This window comes from Taudactylus pleione, unplaced genomic scaffold (assembly GCF_031769625.1).
Source record: "Taudactylus pleione unplaced genomic scaffold, aTauple2 ptg000026l, whole genome shotgun sequence".
In the NCBI taxonomy this organism is placed as follows: domain Eukaryota; kingdom Metazoa; phylum Chordata; class Amphibia; order Anura; family Myobatrachidae; genus Taudactylus; species Taudactylus pleione.
Window position 1 is genome coordinate 42116326 of NW_028284428.1, and position 21199 is coordinate 42137524.

Here is a 21199-nt window from a genome sequence, read left to right on the forward strand (position 1 = left end):
AGGGGCTGCTGCTGCAGTCGGTCCACTGGACCACCAGAGCTAAAGCTGGGTACACATCATATAGTGTGTAACCAGCTTTAAGAACAAAACGTGCCGGCCGTACACAATGCATGATCCAGTGTAGGATGGCGCAACGTATCGTCCCAGGCTGCATGACATTATTCGTTGCATCGTCCCATTTTCTGTGAAACACAGCAGTTGGGACGATGCAATGAACGACTCTCAATCACACGCAATCGGGCAAAACCACTATATGATCCGTACAATATTTCTTTGTTCCAAGTCAAAACTAAATATATAAGATATATCTTATATGTTCCCAGCTTTAAGTAGCACTAATTTTATTTACTTAAAATACATTAAATATATTTCATTATTAAGAAACAACTTTACTGCACAGTGGCCAGCGCTGAAATCACACTGCACTGCAACCTGCAACTTAAAGCATACAGCCTTAGTGCTCCACAGTTGGATACCCCACTTTAATGTAGAGTCAGTCAAGTCAAAACTTTAAATGCATGTTAAATACCCTAGTACTGGGCTTCCACCAATCCAGCCCTGCGACCTGGGACTAAACAGACATCAGGAAAAACTAAAAATAATTGGAGAGTTTTATTTACTCTGGTCCCGGCACATCACATGGGGCGCTTAGACTTTTTAGTGCTGCAGACATTCGACTTAATCCTTGGCTGGAGCACAAACCAATCAATTTACCAATGGGTAAGTACATTCCTGCCATGGCCCTGTCCATCCTTGGCAAATCTGCACCTTGAATATAGGTTAACAAAATACTTTGCAGCCATGTGCTGAAGTCACATGGGTAAATATGTGGCATTGAAAAGATGTAAAATTAATTACATGGTGCTTTGTAGAATGCATTAAACAAGATACACAAAGTGGTATATTGTATATCTGCACATTTCACATGAGGTGGACAAACTTTAATAATGGCAATAAAGGAAATTTTTAAATAGCTGTTTTAATCATAAAAGTCCTGCAAATATAATGCTTCACATTCCAGGAAAAGTAAATATGAATGTGCTATACTTAAGTTTATGATACAAATATTTCTCTCTTCGCTATACTATGTTAGCCAAAAAAATTAAATTGGACCATTTTAAAAGGCCAGAAGATTTCCAATATTGTGAGTTACATACCTCGCAACAGCTTCACTGTATACAAAGCCAGCATCAGCTCTTTTTACAATTTCAAAGCACAAATCCGCTCCATCCATACTGTAGGAAGAGAATGAAAGTCAGTAAGAAATTGAACAGTAATTCCCGAAATCATGCCTGCACAGATTATGCCATGCTTTGTCGCAAGCTGTAGACTGAATAGTTTGAGAAGTGAGAAGGGCAACAAACTGTCCACATGATTTAAATAATTTGCTAGACCAGCAAATGCTGTGACACATTACACAGTATATTCCAATTGTTATTCATGTCCTATTTTTATAGCAATTAATGTCAGCAAAACACACTGATCTAATATGTGCCGACGGGAATTCTCTCTGAAGCAAATCAAATCCACTTAGCATGGAAATATGGGTAAAAAACAGAGAACTTCAGAAAGGCGGCACACTACATCTAATCAATTTTTAACAATGTGTCACAATGATGTTTAGCTGCACACGTCACAGTATTACAGTAATACAGTACTGAGACATTGTTAATTTTCCTGCTCACTTCTATGGGGTGCAAGGGAAAATTATCAAAGTTATTGACTGTGAAGTTCCTTCACCCCACCAGTCATTTCACAGGCATGGCTTCATATTGAACCTTCCAAAGCTATCAAAGCTTGCACAGATCACATGGTATCAAAGACATTAGCTCACTAAGTAGCTGCCCACTTTGGAGACTGTCATAACCGGCTGATGAGAAAAATAATGAATAAAAGACGAGTTAGATGATGCAAGTAGTACAACTCTATTTAACTAGTTATGCTGAGAGGCTTCTCAATGCCATACAACAGTATTAGGGGCCTATGTATCAAAGCTTGGTGAGAGAGAAAATTGTGAGATATAAATCACCAATCAGCTTCTAACTTACATTGCATAGGCTGTGTTTGAAAAATTACAGTTGGGAGCTGATTGGTTAATACTTTCTCTAACAATTTTATATCTTAGCAAGTTTTTATATATAGGCCCCTAAATCCAAGAACATTACTAACTGTATAGTAAAGTGTGTCGTTTATAGCAGTGCAGACTTTGATTAAATATTACACTAAGTATGATTACATTACTATAACTGTACATGCATGTTATCTACAGGTGAAAAATAAAAAGATAATCTCTTTTTTTTTTTTTTTTTTTAACCAAACCCATATAACTCAAAAAGTACATGGATAATTATCTATATCTAGAAAAAAAAAAAAATCTCACCTGGCATAGACCGCACAATAATAAAAAATTAATCAAAAAATAGAAACTATATTAGGCTAAATAGTTGAGATTTGCATATTGAATGAATGCATCAAATGTATCAATAGTTTACAGGATTTTACAAACTCCTTTGACTAAAGACTTGTTAATTATATTGATGCTACTTGTCAATTGCTGTTGCTGAAAGGAATCCCCGGGTAAGGGGATGTCTCAGTGGTTTTAAAATGGTGTGCAGAGTCAGGCTGATGTGTGCTCTCAAGTAAATAGCCTCAGGCCATGATCAACAGGTTCAGTCTACGGAGTATCATACAACAACATTTTCACAGGGCAGGGTGTGGAACTTTTGTCTAGTAACTGACAAGGGGCATTTGAACAAAGCTACGATGCAAATGTAACAGGCACCGAGAGATATATTGAGACGCTCACCAGCGGCTTTGCAAATCTGAGCACCTGCGTAAAATGTTACAGCATCAGCGTGCAAAGACACAGCATCAGTTGAAGATCATTCAATTGTTGCAGTCCCGAGCAAATATACGGTATCACAGTATTGGCGTGGGAAATGGAGACCCTGGAGCCATATTCGTTATGTATGGGTTCGCAGTCGCATGCTGCGACATGTCTCCGAAATGTTCGCGACATGCCTGCATTCTTTCCTACCACTTCCCATTGCTTCAGCCAAATGCTCCCTGTCAAACACACTGCTTGTAAATAGTTGCTATGTGCATTGATGCATGCGCCGTGCGACTAATGCTGGGTACACACCTGGGCGACTTCTCTGTCGTCCCAAGGTTCCGCAGACAGAGCAGCCAATTGGTAAATGCGCATTGGCTTCCCAATCTGCCGTTTGATGTGTCTGTGCTAAAATCACAACTGGGCAGGCATTTAAACTTGTCCACCCAGTTGAGAGGTCAATCACCGATGATCCCTGCAGCAAGTATACAGAAGGTCGGCGGGTCGCCCAAATACATAGCCAGATGCACTAATATATATCTGCAAGATATAGCGACATCTTCTTTGCTGCAGGGCCAATGCTATATGTCTGAATGACGTCGTTCCCAGACATATCTTCTGTATACAGGTACAGATGCACTATGCAGCTTGTCGTTTGTCGGCTGACTGAACGACATATCATCGAGTGTGTATCCAGCATTAGACGCATGCACAGATTATCGCTCAACTGAGAAAACATTGGCATAGTGTACAACTCTGAATCAAGCACATAGCCCCAGTCTAGTTTGTCTGTGTAAGTACTTTAAAAGTGCAAATCTGTTTGCCATGAGTGGGACCAGAGTCCTGTTTTACAATCACTCATGAAGTCAGATTGCATGCCGGTTGATGTCGGTAGGTGGAGGACACTCACCGGATCGTCTATCAGCAGTAGACACAGGTTGGAATACAAGCTTTGCGGGGGCCATTCTGGAGCCACTAACAGAACCCTGGCCCTTTCCCTCTTGATGCTTTGCAGAAGCCAGGGCAGAAGAGGAATTGGTGGAAACAGATAGACAAATTGGAACCAGGTGTCGCGAGTGCGTCTACTGCCACGGCCTCCGGGTCTCTTGACTTTAGAGCAGTACAGAAGCAGTTGACTGTGTCTGAATGCCATGAGGTCGACTTGTCGAAGGCCCCACCTCTGAACAAGCTGTTGAAACACCTGCAGATGGAGCGCTCACTCCCATGGGAAGTACTTCCTGATGACTGAGGTAGTCTGCCTCCAAATTGTCCATGCCTGGAATAAATATTGCTGATATTGCCACGGCGAATTCCTCAGCTCAGAGAAGAATGTAGCTTACCTCCTTCATTTCTGCCCGACTACTGGTGCACCTTGTCGGTTTATGCACACCACCGCCATGGCATTGTTCGACTGGACTCTGATGGCTTGACCCCGCACTAGTTAAAGAGCATAAAAGTCGGTAATACTGGGTTTGGGATGCGCTTCGGGGTGGTGGTGGTGTTGTGGGATACAGGGGGTTGGATGATCGAGGGGGGGGGGGGGAAGCTGTGAGGACAGAAAAAGGAGGGAGGGGGGGGGTAAAGAAAGAGAGAGAGAGAGAGAGAGAGAGAGAGAGAGAGTGTGAGTCCAGGTGTGGATGGTGCTGCACCGTACAGTAGGGGTACCTGATCCTACTATTGGATAGATATGGTAAGATTGGAGGGTACGTGTGTGTGTGTGTGTGTGTGTGTATTGGTGGGGAGAAGGAAGGAGGTTGGGGGGAGCAGATGGCTGTGTGTTGTGGTGGATGTGTTGTAGAAGAACAGAAATACTGGAGGCTGGATGGATGGTGGTAGAAACAAAATACGTTTATTTGTATCTGCGTATGCACATAGAGGGTGGTAGTTGCTCAGTAGGAGGCACAGTGCTCCGGTGGACGTCCCACACCGCGGCATCATACTGGACACGACACACATACTCCAAATACTGGAAGGAGTCACTTGGGGTGATGACCACTGGCTTGTAACAAGCGACGTCACATCACTATACACCATCATCGACCACACACAAGGATTAAACAGTATATGCCATTTCCTAGACAAAGACCCAACACTAGACCCCGACAGACACAGTTCATCTTGGATAGCATCAACTATATACTTACACACAACTATTTCTGGTTTGAAGGCGACTATCACAGACAGAAGACAGGGACCGCCATGGGGACTCGATTTGCGCCCAGTTATGCCAACCTTTTTATGAGCAGTTGGGTGGAATCCAACATCTGGTCGGGGCATAACTGGGGAGCAAATCTAGTCCTCTGGACAAGGTACATAGACTACGTATTCTGCATTTGGAAAGGACCCCTAGACACCCTCAATTTTCTTACACACATCAACAACGACAGGAATTTCCACTTCACATCCCAATACAGCCAATCCGACGTCAATTTCCTCGACTTACACATCTTCATCAAAGAACACAAGATCCACACCAAAACCTATCACAAACAAGTTGTCGTAAACAGCTACATTCTGTCGGAGAGTGGTCACCACCCCAATTGGCTCCAGAACATCCCAGTGGGCCAATTTAAACGCATAAGACGGAACTGTACAAATATCACTGATTACTATGAACAAGGAGAAAGACTCAAACAACAATTCACAGAGAAAAAATACAACACCGACTCACTACAACATACATTACAGTAGATAGGGAATGAAGAAAGAGGACCACTACTCACTTACAACAAGAACAAAGAAAAACACATGCAAGACACCATCCCAATCATCACACAATACAACAAAAGTGCAGGACTGATTAAACACATCATTCAGACTGGAATCTGCTCCTAAAAGTCGAATCACTCACAGACACACTCCCACGTCGCCCCATGATAATATACAGAAAAGCTCCAGACATCAAAAGCAAATTAGTCTCAAACCACATCCCACCACCTATCCTCAAACAAATGACCCTTACCAAGCAGCCAGTCCACAATGGCTTCTATCAGTGCGGCACATGCAGCAATTGCCGCACTCTAGATTACAGAAGCACAAAATCTACTACCACTTTCACCTCTGCCAAAACAGGTAATACATACAAGATACAGGAACACATTTCCTGCAACACCTCAGAAGCATCAGAAACAAATTAGAAAACCACAACATTCCCCTACATTTCCTAGAGAAACACCAAAGTAACCCCAAGGACAATGAATTCCTAGGTATCAAGACCATCACTCACAACTGGAGATGAGGTGACATAACCAAGAGACTCAAGAATGAAGAATTCAAATGGCTATTCACTCTGGACACTTTCACACCCCACGGTCTCAACATAGACAATGAGATCCAGTCAGTCATCTCCAAATAATACACACCCGAACCAACCACCACCCAAACATAAGACTGAAGTTATTGCTCCACTGCAACTCCATAGGATGACACCATACACGAAAAACCATCATACTACACAACACACAATTATAACCCATCCCAATCACACACACAAGACACACCCAACCTGTACATTAGTAACCACCACGCAATCAGCCCCTGCACCTCATCACCATTCAGCAAGTCCCTGCACTGCAAAAAAATAAAATACAAAAAAAACACTCATCACTACAGCCAGTCCCTGCACACACCTGCACCGCATTACCATTCAAACAAACCATTGGTTTAATCTGATTACACTCATAACTCCAAACCAGCCCCTGCACACACCTGCACCTCATCACCATTCAGCAAGTCCCTGCACACTCCTGCACCGCATTACGATTCAAACACACCATTGGCCTAATCTGATTACACTTATCACTCCATCTAGTCCGTGCACACACCTGCACCGCATCACCATTCAGCAAATCCCTGCACACACCTGCACTGTATTACCTCTCAAACACACCATTGGCCCCTTGAGTCACCTGACCACACCCCCACCCCCAGAAGGGCACTACACAAGTACCTCAGAAGCATTGATCATCTCACACCTCCTTGAAGAAGGCACCTGTGCCGAAACGCTTTGGAGACCCCCAGACACCTACTTATCTTGAACCCACCTGCATCTACATCCGCCCCAATCCGGGCACCTCAACGGCAGCAGCGGCACTTAACCGGACGCTGGTCCCCACTCAGACCAGCCCCAGCCTCTGCCAAACGACAGTGCTGCACGCGCTCATCACACCACCGCACGCAGCACAGGTTTCACCTGCACTGCATCCACGGACGTGAGCAACTGAAACAGTGCACTTCCCCCACCGCGGCATCATACTGGACTTTGGGAAGAACTGATCCCACACCAACAGACCTGGGCACCTACCGGTAGGTCAGCACCCTTTCTCCTCACCAGTGTGGGACGCCGCAAAGTGGGAGCACCCCTGATCATCTCCAACAGAGCATCCCAGTTCAGAAGTCTGTCGACCATAGGTCCAGCAGGGAAGCATGCAGTAGTCAGGACCGCATGTCAAGGAGCTCCCTGAAAGGGTTGACCCTACTCCCCACACTGTGGATACGCACTGTCACCTCAAATCACCAACACCTGGGCAGTGTGTGCTGCCACGAACCATCTAAGAGACATTTATCTTCCAGGAGCACTGTGCCTCCTACTGAGCAACTACCGCCCTCTATGTGCACACAGATACAAATAAACGTATTTGTTTCTTCCACCATCCATCCAGCCTCCAGTATTTCTGTTCTACCACAACACATCCACCACAACACACAGCTATCTGCTCCCCCCAACCTCCCCCCGTTTTTTTCCCTCCTCCTTCTCCCCACCAATACACACACAACCAAGGAGCGCACGTACCCTCCAATCTTACCATAGAGCATAAAACACTGCCCGTAATTCCAAGATATTTATGGGCAGTCTAGCTTCCTGTGGAGTCCAACGGCCCTGGAAGTGGTTTTCCAGAGTAACTGCCCACCCCCCTCAGACTCACATCTGTGGTGAAGAGAATCCAATTCCCACTCCGAACCTTATGCACTCCAACAGATGAGATGAATTCAGCCACCAGAGAAGAGATATCAGAGTTCTGGGGGCCAGCTTCACTCGTTGGTGAAGGAATAGATGGGATCCCTCCCGACCACTGGGAGAGAAGGTCCAGTTGAAAAGGCATGAAGTGGAAGCGGCCGTATGTAATGGCTTCAAAGGCCGCAACCATCTTCCCGAGGAGTCGTATGCACAAGTGCACCTATACTCATCGATGTTGTAAGATCAACCGCACCATCTCCTGAATGGAAGTTGCTTTTTCCCGAGGAAGGAAAACCTTCTGAATTACAGTGTCCAGAATCATCCCCAGAAATTGAAGCTTCTGTGTTGGCTGCAGATGGGACTTGGGAAAGTTCAGAATGCACCTGTGTTGTATGAGGAGCCTGTAAGTCACCAGTATGTTTTGTAATAATTGGTTCCTGGAAGGAGCTTTCAGGAGGAGATCGTCCAGGTAAGGGACAATCGTGACTCCCTGAGTCCGAAGGAGAGCCATCATCACTGTCATTACCTTGGTGAATACCCTGGGAGCCAAAGATAGGCAGAGTAACGAATAGTGAGTTGTAGGAACGCTTGGTGAAGCGGCCAGATGGGAATGTGTAGGTAGGCATCTTTTATGTCCAAGGACACCAGAAACTTGTTTTCCTTGAGCCCCCCAATGACAGACTGAAACTTGAATACTCTCAGATACGGATTGAGATCCTTGAGGTTCAGAAAAGGTCTGACCAATCCGTCCGGCTTCGGAGCCATGAACAAACTGGAGTAAAACCCTTGTTTTAATTGATATGTGGGGACCTGTACCAACACTCGAGTGTTGAGAAGTTTGTCTACAGCTTCTTGTATCTAGACCAGTCTGTCGTTGGAAACTGGCAAACCTGTGGTGAAAAACCGAGGAGATGGTTGGATCGGAAAATAAAGTTTGGGCCCACGGGTGATGAGGTCCCGAACACAGGAGTCAGGACAAAATTGTGCACACACTGCCCTGAAATCTCGTAGACGAGCTCCCACCCTGAGGTCCACCAGGTGAGAGGAAAACCTGTCATGCACTGGGTTTGGTGGAGAGGGCTTATTGTCCTGGTGTGTAGAGGTTGCTGCGGCTCTATGTTTCCAGGCAGTGGTCAGGATAGAATCCAGCTTTTCAGATGCTGGAAAGGAGGCAGCCTGTCTTTGCTTTTTACTAATGATAGATGGCCGAGCAGAAACCTGGTCCTCTTCCTCCTCGTTTAATACCCGACTTATTGCTAGAGCGGAAGACCAAGTGAGAATACATACCTCTTTGGAAGATAAGCAGCTGATTCCCAAATCTGTTTGGCTAAAGGAATAAGATCCTCAGCTGGGAGTAATACAGTAGTGTAGTTTACAGTGGACGTAGTTTCTCCGCCCCCCCTATGGCGCAAATTTTAAATACTGTATCAGGCCAACCGCGGACTGCCACTGCTAGTTTAAACACCGCCTTTTTTTGTGCGCTAATCGGGGAGCCAGGATTATGGCTGCAGGTGAGGCTAATGGGGGGTTGCGACGTGCTTTGCATGCAGCGCTTCCTGGTGCTACCCCAGAGACCATGTTCTCTGTAGCAGAGGACCCGTGCGCGAGCAGCAAATGCAAAAGGGGCCCCCCGGCAGCTCCATTGTCGCAGACAGGAAGGGGCAGCCAGCTGCCTGTCATGTCCTCAATGCTTTTATCAGCATCTTCTTTACCTATATAATAAACTAAACTATGCCCTGAGAAGCCCAAAGTATGACCAGCTCCCTTGGGCACAATACTCAGACTGGCTTGTAGGAGGGTATAGTGGGGGAGGAGCTAGTCACTTTCAAAATTTAAAGTGCCAGCTCCCGGTTAGCACACATCTATACCCCACTGTCATTAAGCCTCCAGTCTCCCCTAGTGGATGAAGGAGAAAAATATTAAATACGGCAGTGTAACACTTCTTGCACTAACCATGCACCTGGCAAGTTCAGACTTGTCTTGTAGCATGTCTCTCTGTGTACTAGGGATAGCTATCGGTGGGTTTCCAATATCCATCTATGAAGAATCATCGATGGTTTGCACCACTCAGTATGGCTGCAGCTTCTGCATTGAGAACTAGTGATACAAGACATGCTTGCCTTCAGGAGGGAGCAGCCAAGTCGGCATAGCGTGGGGAAGTGGCCAGGGGTATTACCCAGCATTAGAAGCGCTGCGGGGGGCGTAACCATGCGTCATTTTGGCCCCACCACCGCTAAACAATGTTGAGATTACTGGCATTGTAAAGCATGGGTGGCGGGGCCATGATGAGGCGATTCAGCATGAATCGCGTCATAGGCCCACCCCGCTGCAAAGGTTTGTGTAGGAGCTGCAAGGGGGTCCGAGGGGGCGGAGGTAGGCAGCCGGCCGGGAGTCTTGTCTGCTTTTCCAGGGGGACCCCCAGCCATTTTGGGAGAGTAGGCAAGTATGATACAAGGGACTAAAGCTGTCCACACACTAGACCAACTTTCATGCAACCATCCAACTAGTTGATTGGTTGGAATGAAAATCTGGTAAGGAATGGGAGTAAATGATGATCAGCAATTTGCTCCTAAATGCCAGAAAACAGATGAAAATGGTCGTCAGACAAGTTTGTTAAATGTTTGATCTAAACAATTTGTTCAAACAGTTTTTGCCCAGTGTTTGGAAGCAAATTGCTGATTGTCATTTGCCTTTATACCTTACCAGATTTTCATTCCAACCAATCAACTAGTTGGCTGGTTGGATGTAAGTTGGTCTAGTGTGCGGCCAGCTTAAGACAGTTTATCTCACGGGTTCCCAAACTCAGTCTTCAGGGCACCCTAACAGTCCAGTTTTAAGGATATTCATTCTTGACCACAGATGATATCCATGCTTGACCACAGTCAGTTTGTTTTAACCACCTGTGCTCAACCAAGGATATCTCTAAAACCTGAACGGATGGGGTGCCTTGAGAACCACGTTTGGGAACCTCTGGTTTATCTAATACAGTTTATCAGTAAATAGTGATAGTTTGTTCAAGAACGTGACAAATGGATAAAAAATTATATTATTATATATATGGAAGGACATAGCAGCAGTAGGAAACAATTAAGGAAGGTGCTACCATGGATGAATAAAATACAGCCACAGTTCAATAGTGATCAAATGATTTGTGAAAACTGTAGGAAACAAATTAAAAGGGATTATTTAACTGCTGAGGAAGGACCAAGCACATCAATTTATGAGAAAAGTGACACTGAAGTGGCACAAGCAGGATTGAATCAGCTTTGCAGTCATTAAATGAAAGTTTAAGCAGTGTGGGAGCATTACCCATCAAGAGGAAAAGAATGAAAGAAGAAAACTATTGCAAAAGGAAATCTGTAAAAATTGTTATAAAAAAAGGAAACTGTGCCTGATAATTGTTTTCTACTGCTGCTGTGTCCTTTAATATCAAATGGGTTGCAGCACTGAGTCTTAATGTACTTTTTATCCAATTGTCATGCTCTTGAACAAACAACCACTATTCACTGATAAACTGTATTAGGTAAACTGTCTAGTCCCTCTCAATGCAGAAGCTGCAGCCAAACTGAGAAGAACACAGTAGGGATGACCATCAATATTTTACAAACATCAATAGTTTACTACCGAAGGTTGATGGTTTTACCATTGATCGCAGAGAGACCATTCTTTTCTGCCATTGATGGCAAAGTGGAACTCAATGTTTTTTTTTTCCTGCTCATGAGACAGAACTTAGCCCCACCCCCTGGCTGTCCACTAAACCTAATCACCTAAGCCCCACCCCATTTTTTTTTTTTTTTTAAATTAGCCCGCGGCTTGCCAGATAACCGGCAGCGGTAGACATCGAGTGGTGCACCATACTGTTATTGTACCATTGAGGATTATCACCGATTGTGCCATCAATGGTGACCATTGATGGAAACCCAACGATGGCTCTCTCTAGAACACAGAAACAAACTACAAGACATGTCTGAACTTGCCAATTGCATGGTTAGTGCAAGAAGGGTTCAACTGTCGTACTTAATTTTATTTACTCCTGTTCCCAAAGGCTTCCCAAAATGCAACTTATACCAAAGAGAGATTGTACTTAAGATATTAAAGTTCACATCATGTGACCTTGAAATGTAAAAGTCAATATTTAAATATAAAACAATTTTTTATGAAAACTCTGGTCCCTTTGCTTCTAATTGTGGTAGAACTTTCATGTTGGTCTTGTTTTGAAGCTAAGTTATGATTCGTTTTAGTTGACCGTGCAAGCATAAATTATAAATTTTGTGTCATGTTTGCAACCCTGTAACATGAACACTTTGCATCACTGAGGGCTAAAGTTTTACATATGAAAGTTACTTTGCCATCTACCATCCTACCAAATTTCATTCATAGAGTGGCTCAGCAGCTGTAACATCACTCCGGGAAACTTGTTGAACATAGCTCACTTATAACAGACCTGTACCAATAAAGTCTTAGAGCGGAATCGGTATGTAATGCAGACTGTCAGGATGCCTCCTGTCAAAATACAGACAGTGGCATCCCGATGGTTGGTATCCCGACAGGGGTCAGGTAAGTATACTTACCCTACCCCCTCCCCTTCTCCCCCTAACCGTCCCTTCTTGTAGCCTAACCCTAACCTTTCCCACCCTAACTTTCCTCGTTAGTGCCTAAACCTTCCCCTTAGTGTCTAACCCCTTCCCCCCCAGTGGTCCCTTACCACCCCACCCCCCCCCAAATAATAATAATTAAGAAAAAATAATGCTATCCATGCTATGGTACCTAAGCCTAAATCTCCACCGCCACGGCTAACAGCTAAGACGCCCCGGACTTACCTGGTTCAGGCTGGCGTCTGTCTGTGTTCCAGCGTTGGGATAGGCGTCGGTATTTCGACGCCCATCTTAAATTCAGTGTCGGGAATGAGACCGGCGGCATGCCGTCCGCCAGTCTGATAACTACACCCCACAGTTACTTGAAAATGCTGAAAAAAAAAGTGTGTGTGTGTGTATTTTAGAATAAAGTGCTTGTAATACGGTTTGCCTTGCTTGTGATTTCAAACCCAGCTGGTAAGGTGAAAAATTTAAACATTAATGTAGTATCCTTATATCTCTCACTACCACCAAACTGAACCATTTGAACAATAGGACAGTCAGTAAAACAAAACTACAATCAAAGGCTGTATTTTAGTGTATATATGTATCTTTTACAATACATTAAATTTTTTAATCCAAATATTATCAAACATTGAGCGTGTAACTTTAAATGTCTAATTCCACAAAGAAGAGAGGCAGCTTGAAAAGGACTCACTATGCCAGGACTATTTCAGAAACCTATGCCATTTGGTCATTAAGGAAGATATTTTTATATTCTTGGAGAACCCGAGAGAGAATATTCTATCATTACAATAATCATTACCATTACTATGCAACAAATGAAAAACAATTTGCAAGCATTCCCACAGCATCACAGAAAGCACCACTGGGTGCACATAAGAGCCACAACCTTTTGAATGAAGCAGGTTTTACTAGAATATAAAATCTTACATTTTATCATCAAGTATAAGGATTTAAATTCTAGAAAGAAAAAATAAATATAAAATGGGTTATGACCAAAGTTCTCGGTTGCAGTAAATACAACTTCATAATCATACTTAAGTTACAGTTACAAGAAGCAGCAAAAAATAATCAGTACAAATAAACAAAAATATATTAACAGAAGCATTACAAAATAAAAATATTTGAAAAGACTGACAAAAACTTTAGAGAACATTTGTGAAAAATAAAACTGTTTATTAGCTAAAATTAACCAGAAATTGAATATAATGAAACTGGTGTAGGTCCTAAAAAAATTGTGTACGATGTGTGTACACACATTTTCTACTCACAACATCCTGCCCGTACACTTTCACCAACATTTTGTACGTCTGCGTCACCGATTTACCCAATTTGAAGCAGTACTTAATGTTGTGTCGTTGCTCCATTGCTGTTCGATACACACTGCTCGGGACACTGTTGAAATGAATGCAATGGCAGTCCGGTGGTGGCCTCGGACAAACCCCGACTGGGGGAAGCTCCGGGAGGGAGCTGATTGTCGCTAACAGCAGGGGTCGTGCCTGGTCATTCACTGCACATTGGGGGTGGGGCCGCGCAATCGCGTCATCGTGGCCCTGCCCCCTCTTCACAATGCCGTTATTTTTGGCATTGTGAAGCAGGGGGCGGGGCCACGATGACGCGATTCAGCACGTATCACGTCACCGGCCCCTCTACTGTGGGGGTTTCTAGTTTATTCTGGGGGGAGGTCGGGAGGGTTGCTGGCTGCCGGGAGGCTTGTCTGCCTTTCCGGGGGGGCGGGAGCAGCATCCGAAAATCAGGAGGCTCCCAACCAAATTGGGAGGGTAGGCAAGCCTGGTCCATGCATGTCAGCATGCATGAGCGACCTTGTTGCAAACGTTGCATACAGATATATCAGACGATTCACCAAACCTTTTAGACAGACCTGATATATCATGATCATGCAATGCACTGGTTCTATTTGGAGCCTTTTAGTTCTCCCTGAGATCTTGTAGATGGGATGCTTTATTTTACCTTTAGGTACAAAAAATATAATGTTGAGAGATGCATACTTTATTGCTACTTACTAGGGAAAGGTGGTTGTAGCCGGATTTGCATAAACTCGCAGATGAGTGACCACCAATAGACACTGCTGCGTGCGATGGTCTGACATTTTACACATGCACAGCAGCAACAAATCTCAACTGCCTAAACAATTGGCACTGTGCCCATCACTGAATCAGGCCCTCTGATAAAAACAAAGTTCAATTGCCTCCCTGGTGGCTTAAGCTGGCTATACGCCGAGATCAAACTCGCCATCAGACAGGCCACTTATCTTACACTGAAACAAGGAAGAGAAAGTGCTATAGTAACTGGTGCACCCTCTGAAAAATATAGGCCTACATTTCAAATACAAATGTTTTTTATCTTAGGATAAAAAAGGTGCTTTTATTTGTAAACAATATTTTGTTTATTGATAAACAGAAGTACATAACCTGGTAGTGCAGTAGCACTATGAGGCTCCTTCAACGGCACCTGAAAAGGATTACTTATGAGTTTTCCTACAGCTGCTGCAGCACCCCTATGTTGGTAACTGCTTACTTTGGACTAGGACTTCTGACTAGCAGGTAGGGCGTTGACTTGGGATGCTGGCTTCAACACAGTAAAGCCATGGACAGGATAAGATTAGACCTTATCTGTGGGTCACAGCATACAGTAGGCAGTAGGTTTCAGGAGGAATCTCAAAGACAGAACGATGTTAACATCCTTTTTCTGGTTATAGTGGAAACAGAACAGGTAAGCGCTACAGGCATCTCCACTACAACCAGAACAATAATATTCTCTACAAGGATAACTAACACAGATTTTACTATCTTGCCAAAGTCACCACTTCAACAACCTTCCTAAGTTAAAGATACACACAAGACAAGAATATCATACCTCTTCTACAGATACCAGCAACCCTTATCACTGACACCAACCTTTACTGCGCCACAGAAGCACAACCCAAATATGACAATATAATTATTGCATTTAGGCTGCTCATATACACTTAAGCTGGGTATACACTTATAAATTTTTTGCCCATTCCATTGAACTACACCAGTTTGTGTAGCATAAACTGTGTAAAATCCCTCTGCACACTACCAGCAAACATGTGCCTATGCAGATTTCCGGGATTCTAGCACTTAGGATGCTTTAGCCTGGAGAGTCAAGATGGGGAGGGAAAGTGCAGAAAGTCAGGTTTGTGCAATTATGAATACATGCAGCCCAGCACACAGAGGTAATAGATGCCTTTGCAAGCCATATTACAAAGGGTAGGTGCAAATTCAAGATGGCAATGTATTGGGGATGCTGATAGGTGCTGTCTGTGCTGCTTACTAGCTTTTCAGTTACTTTAACACAAGAGAACAAAGTAATTTTTGTTCACAAAATGGAGAGTCGTACCTGTTTAGATAAAGTTTTGCTGGAAACCTAGCAAAATAGATGGCTTAAAGCAGCAGTGGCCAACCTGTGGCTCTTGAGCCACTTACGGCTCTTCCATTCTTCTGATGTGGCTCCCCTGACTTACACAGACTGCCTCCACTGATCAGCGCATAGCTGTTCATAGGAGGCTCGTCCTTTGTTCCTGCACCGCGGCACTCCGGAGGCATGTATGGGCGAAGTTATGATGTCACGCCGCAAACAGGTGACAGAGCTTAACTTGTGACTGAACCTGCAGCCACAAGGAGGACGTGGTCACAGATGCCAGACCCTACCTACGGGATGCATACAGTCCTCAGCAAGGTAAGATGTGTGGATTTTTTATTTGTGATATGCAGGGTTTGGGGGGCTGGACTGGCCCGTAGAGAGAAAGAGAGGGTGAAGGGGGGGAAGGAGCTGCTGAAGTGACACGAGGGGAACTGGAGTGACACATGGAGGGCTGAAGTGAAGTTTTTTCAATGTATTTTTTGTGGATGTGGCTTTTTCAGTGTACTATTTATGGATGTGGCTTTTTCAGTGTATTTTATGTGGATCTGGCTTGTTTCAGTGTACTTTATGTGGATCTGGCTTGTTTCAGTGTACTTTATGTGGATCTGGCTTGTTTCAGTGTATTTTATGTAGATCTGTTTTTTTCAATGTTTTCTATATTGCTCTGGCTTTTTCTTTCCCTTTCACAGTTAGCTCTACAGTGATTGTATGCATGCGCTTTTACAAGCTCCTACAAACATCGTACCAGGGGCGTGGCCTGGCTGGCACAAGGCCACATCCCATTTTTTGCATGCCTTTGGCGCACGCATGATCTTGGCTCTTTGACATACCTACAGATATTTTTGGGCTCTTTGCCTCTGACTGGTTGGCCACCCCTGGCTTAAAGCATAGGTTTGTATGCCTAACATAAACTAGGCATGAGGGTAATGGTGCAGACCCACACACCGATTGCTGTATGTCTCAAATGCACTAATTTGTGAATTTTCTATTGAACATTTTTACACCTGCGATTTGGGGCACAATTACTGCATAATAATTCTGAGGTCTAAACAAAAGTAAAGGAGAGAGATTACAAATGCCATTTCAGGTAGAATTTGATTACATTTTAGATAGGTTGCCACACAAGAAAATGAACATACATCTCTTAGAACTTTAATAAATAGTATCAAATATTGATACATTACTATTCTTGTGGTTGTGTGTATTTAACAAATTACACTTTTAAAACAATTCTGAATGTGTACTATGGGAGATTACATTAATAGGGAAAAGGGTTTAATGAAATCAAATAGTACTAGAGAGATTTCACTGTGATACTTGTCTATTTGTTAATATCCAGACTTTTCATTTCTCTGTTCCGAATTGTAAAGCTCTGTAGTATGCATGCATTTGTATAAATGTTAAGTAAGGGAAAAAAAAGGAGAAAAAAACTACTAAATATGCAAACTGAACTGGCTAAATTACTGGCTACCAATATTCACATTCAAGTTTTCAGATAGCATAAGACTGCCACCTCTTGGGCATTGGCAAAATTGTTCACAGATCATATCCCATGGGCAAGAAAGGCAGATTAAACAGGAACTCTATCTTCGATACAGAAATTTCCACCTCTGTATCTAGGTCTAGATATAAATTAAACTCACTGTTGTATATGAACTACATGTGCTGAATTTGATGCATGAAAGAAATTAATATTTTCTGCTCATCTAAGTAAAAATAATTAGTCATAGAGAAAGTGGCCTCTTTAAAACTTTCCTTAGCTGCACAGTTTTGTCTTAGTATACTCCTCGTAGTGCTGTTTGCATACTGATCAAGTACTGTAATAAAAAGTACAAAACATCAGGCTGTTTTTTTGCTCCTGTTTACTATACCGGAAATGGAATTGTTCAAGAAAAAAAAAAAAGTCACCTTTAACATTTCTTATTTGAAAGGTTATGGATCTATAGTTACCTAAAGAGTTACATAGCGATTCAGTGATTACGTTTTATATTCTATTTATTGGAAAGATTACATTCCATCACATAAATCTTAGTGTAATTTGGAGCAGCAGAAAATCACAATCTCTGTTATAAATGTATGAATATTACTTAGAACAAAACTTTAAGGCATAGTTGGCGTCTCTTTTTCCAGCACAAACATTACTTAATACTAGACAACAGGATGTAGTCAGCATCCCGACAGTCAGGATGCTGACGATCACAATACAGACAGTGGCATTGTGACTGTCAGAATCCCGACAGATTGCGGAAGTATTAGGGTTAGGGGAAGAGTTAGGATGCGGGAGGGGAGAGTTAGGGCAAGTTTTATAATACTTACATCTGTCGAGATTCTGACTGTCGGGATGCCACTATCGGTATTCTGACAATTGCCATCCTAACCATCGGGATCCCGTACCAAACACTTAGACACCATTTGGACAAAAAGAAGAAAAAGTAGTGGGACTTACAATTCAAAGACCATGTAGAGCATTCCATCAGAGCTGTAGGTTTCCAAAAGTTCCACAATGTGTGGATGCTTCAGCATGTGGCAAATGCTGGCCTCTCGTTTCAAATCTGCAAGTACAAAAGAAATACATTATTTTATTACGCAGAAATTTTTTTCTACAAAAATAAACCCAGGAAAGTGTAGATTATTATACTGATAAAGGATTGTGTGTTTCTTTTAGCTAGCTCACTAGAACTCGCACTGCAATTTTCATTTACAATTCAATTTCAAACTCTCATTCATTTTCCAGAGAAATTTAACTTTTGTGTGCACACCCAAGCAGGTGATAAAGTAGGGAAACTCTTTATTTTAAGGTAAAAACGTGGGGACACAGTGCAGAACCTCTGGTACATCACTCCTAATGAACAAATCACAAATTTGGAAGGGTTTAAATAGCATAATTTGGCCAAAAAAAGAAATGCCAGTGTTCCAGTGATTGTCTTTTAAAAAAAAAAAAAAGCTCAATAATGGGTTAAACGTGGGACAGGAATATGGAGGTGTAAATGATGTGATACGGGTATGTGGATGTGTAAATGATGTGGTACGGGTATGAGAAGGTGAAATGATGTGGTACGGGTATGAGAAGGTGTAAATGATGTGGTACGGGTATGAGAAGGTGTAAATGATGTGGGACAGGTATGTGGAGGTGTAAATAATGTGGGACAGGTAAGTGGAAGTGTAAATGATGTGGTACAGGTATGTGGAGGTGTAATATTGATAAGAGAGGGGTTTCAAAACTAGAATTAGAGATAAGCAATTTAAACTTAATACAAACTTGTATAAAAACACTGAAAAATTACTATTACAGGCAATTTTCTTTATGCTGGAAGACCTCAATTTGCTTGCTATAACTTTTCCACCATTAATAAACAGTACAAAAAAATCATGCTTTTGACACCTTTTAAAAACTTCCAGAGTTTTCCTTGAGGCCACTAACAGACTTCTATAGGATCCTGCTATCTCAGTTGTCACTTTTTTTTTTAGGTCCAGGATGGTTTTCCCACTTATTCATGCACTTCTGCCGAGTCGCATTTTGTAGAAAAGTCGCACACACTCGCTGCAACTACCACGAATTGGCATTTTTAATTTGTCATCGGATTTCTCGGGTGCGTGCAATTGTGCGATGTCTGCAAGTTTCATTAAACATACTTACTTTTGAAAACTCGCACCTACTTGGATTAATCCCCATAAATGACAGAAAAGACACATTTCTGCAAAATGTTATAATGAACAGCTCGTGTCGCTTTGCTCCGGCAGGGGTAACTTGAGCAGATGATATCAGTTTGTTTTAAGTGTCAAATTGTTTCACACAATATTTCTTGGCATGAGAACATTGTGACTCCACATAACTTATTCAAAAAGTCCTATCTACGCCAGTTGTCTATAAAACCATCAAGGCAACTATTTTGGAGACTCAAAACCAATTTACTAGTTAGTATCCCCAATGGATTCCCCATTAAGGTACATTGTCAAACAGGTACTCATGGCAGCATGACAAATATTTATTAAGGATTATTATCTTTATTGCATGTCAGTAACTGATATATATATATATATATATATATATATATATATATGTATAATTCACAACTAATTTACTTGTGGGTGGAGTTTAAAATGTAGTAACTATTAAAGTATGTATATATGTGTGTGTATATATATATATATATATATATATATATATAGAGAGAGAGCGAGAGAGAGAGCGAGAGAGAGAGCGAGAGAGAGAGCGAGAGAGAGAGCGAGAGAGAGAGCGAGAGAGCGAGAGAGAGCGAGAGAGCGAGAGAGCGAGAGAGAGAGCGAGAGAGAGAGCGAGAGAGCGCGAGAGAGAGAGCGCGAGAGAGAGAGCGCGAGAGAGAGAGCGCGAGAGAGAGAGCGCGAGAGAGAGAGCGAGAGAGAGAGCGAGAGAGAGAGAGCGAGAGAGAGAGAGCGAGAGAGAGAGAGCGAGAGAGAGAGAGCGAGAGAGAGAGAGCGAGAGAGAGAGAGCGAGAGAGAGAGAGCGAGAGAGAGAGAGCGAGAGAGAGAGAGCGAGAGAGAGAGAGCGAGAGAGAGAGAGCGAGAGAGAGAGAGCGAGAGAGAGAGAGCGAGAGAGAGAGAGCGAGAGAGAGAGAGCGAGAGAGAGAGAGCGAGAGAGAGAGAGCGAGAGAGAGAGAGCGAGAGAGAGAGAGCGAGAGAGAGAGAGCGAGAGAGAGAGAGCGAGAGAGAGAGAGCGAGAGAGAGAGAGCGAGAGAGAGCGAGAGAGAGCGAGAGAGAGAGAGAGCGAGAGAGAGCGAGAGAGCGAGAGAGCGAGAGAGCGAGAGCGCGAGCGAGAGAGAGAGCGAGAGAGAGAGCGAGAGAGAGAGCGAGAGAGAGAGCGAGAGAGAGAGCGAGAGAGAGAGCGAGAGAGAGAGCGAGAGAGCTTTATTTTTTTTTAACATCATGGAACCCAGTGCATATCTGGTCTTACACCATACTGACCTCTAACATTACTAATCAGTTTACCAAGTAGGTGTTGTTGCCCTTCTCTATGACCTTCATATTCATAGACACTGTTCGATCTGTCTTGAACAGGCCAAGGGGTAAGCAGAGAATAGTGCAACATGACTACATTATACCCAACAAGACACATGGTGGATCCAGGCAAATAGCAAACAATAAGGGAAGTATAATTAAAGTTTTATCAAGCCCATGAATGCCACCTGCCACTAAATACCATATCATTCTTAACTCTGTTTTCTATGCTGTCTACCTTCAGGAGTACTATTTCTCACCACTAATGGTTGTGTCCTACAGGATCTTGTAAACTCTGTAGTCACTGACTGAATGTAATGTTTTCAAAGTAAAATGCCCCATGTGACAGGAAGAGTGTTCCTCTCTCTCTTCAATCTGATGCCACTTAAGCAATGAAGCATTTATGAATGCTGCCCTTTACTAGCATTTTAA

At 43.1% G+C, this 21199-nt stretch overlaps 1 protein-coding gene across 7 annotated transcripts in view; it reads right to left on the minus strand.

Moving 5' to 3' along the window:
- CASK (calcium/calmodulin dependent serine protein kinase) overlaps positions 1-21199 on the minus strand; it is a 450595-nt gene that overhangs the window by 293346 nt on the left and 136050 nt on the right. For all 7 annotated transcript variants that reach the window (XM_088451724.1, XM_088451721.1, XM_088451720.1 and 4 more), the window contains exons 3-4: positions 18240-18345; positions 1158-1235 (exon numbers count right to left, since the gene is read on the minus strand). In XM_088451724.1, coding sequence (XP_088307850.1) covers positions 1158-1235; positions 18240-18345 — 184 coding nt within the window. The remainder of the gene's footprint in view (positions 1-1157; positions 1236-18239; positions 18346-21199) is intronic.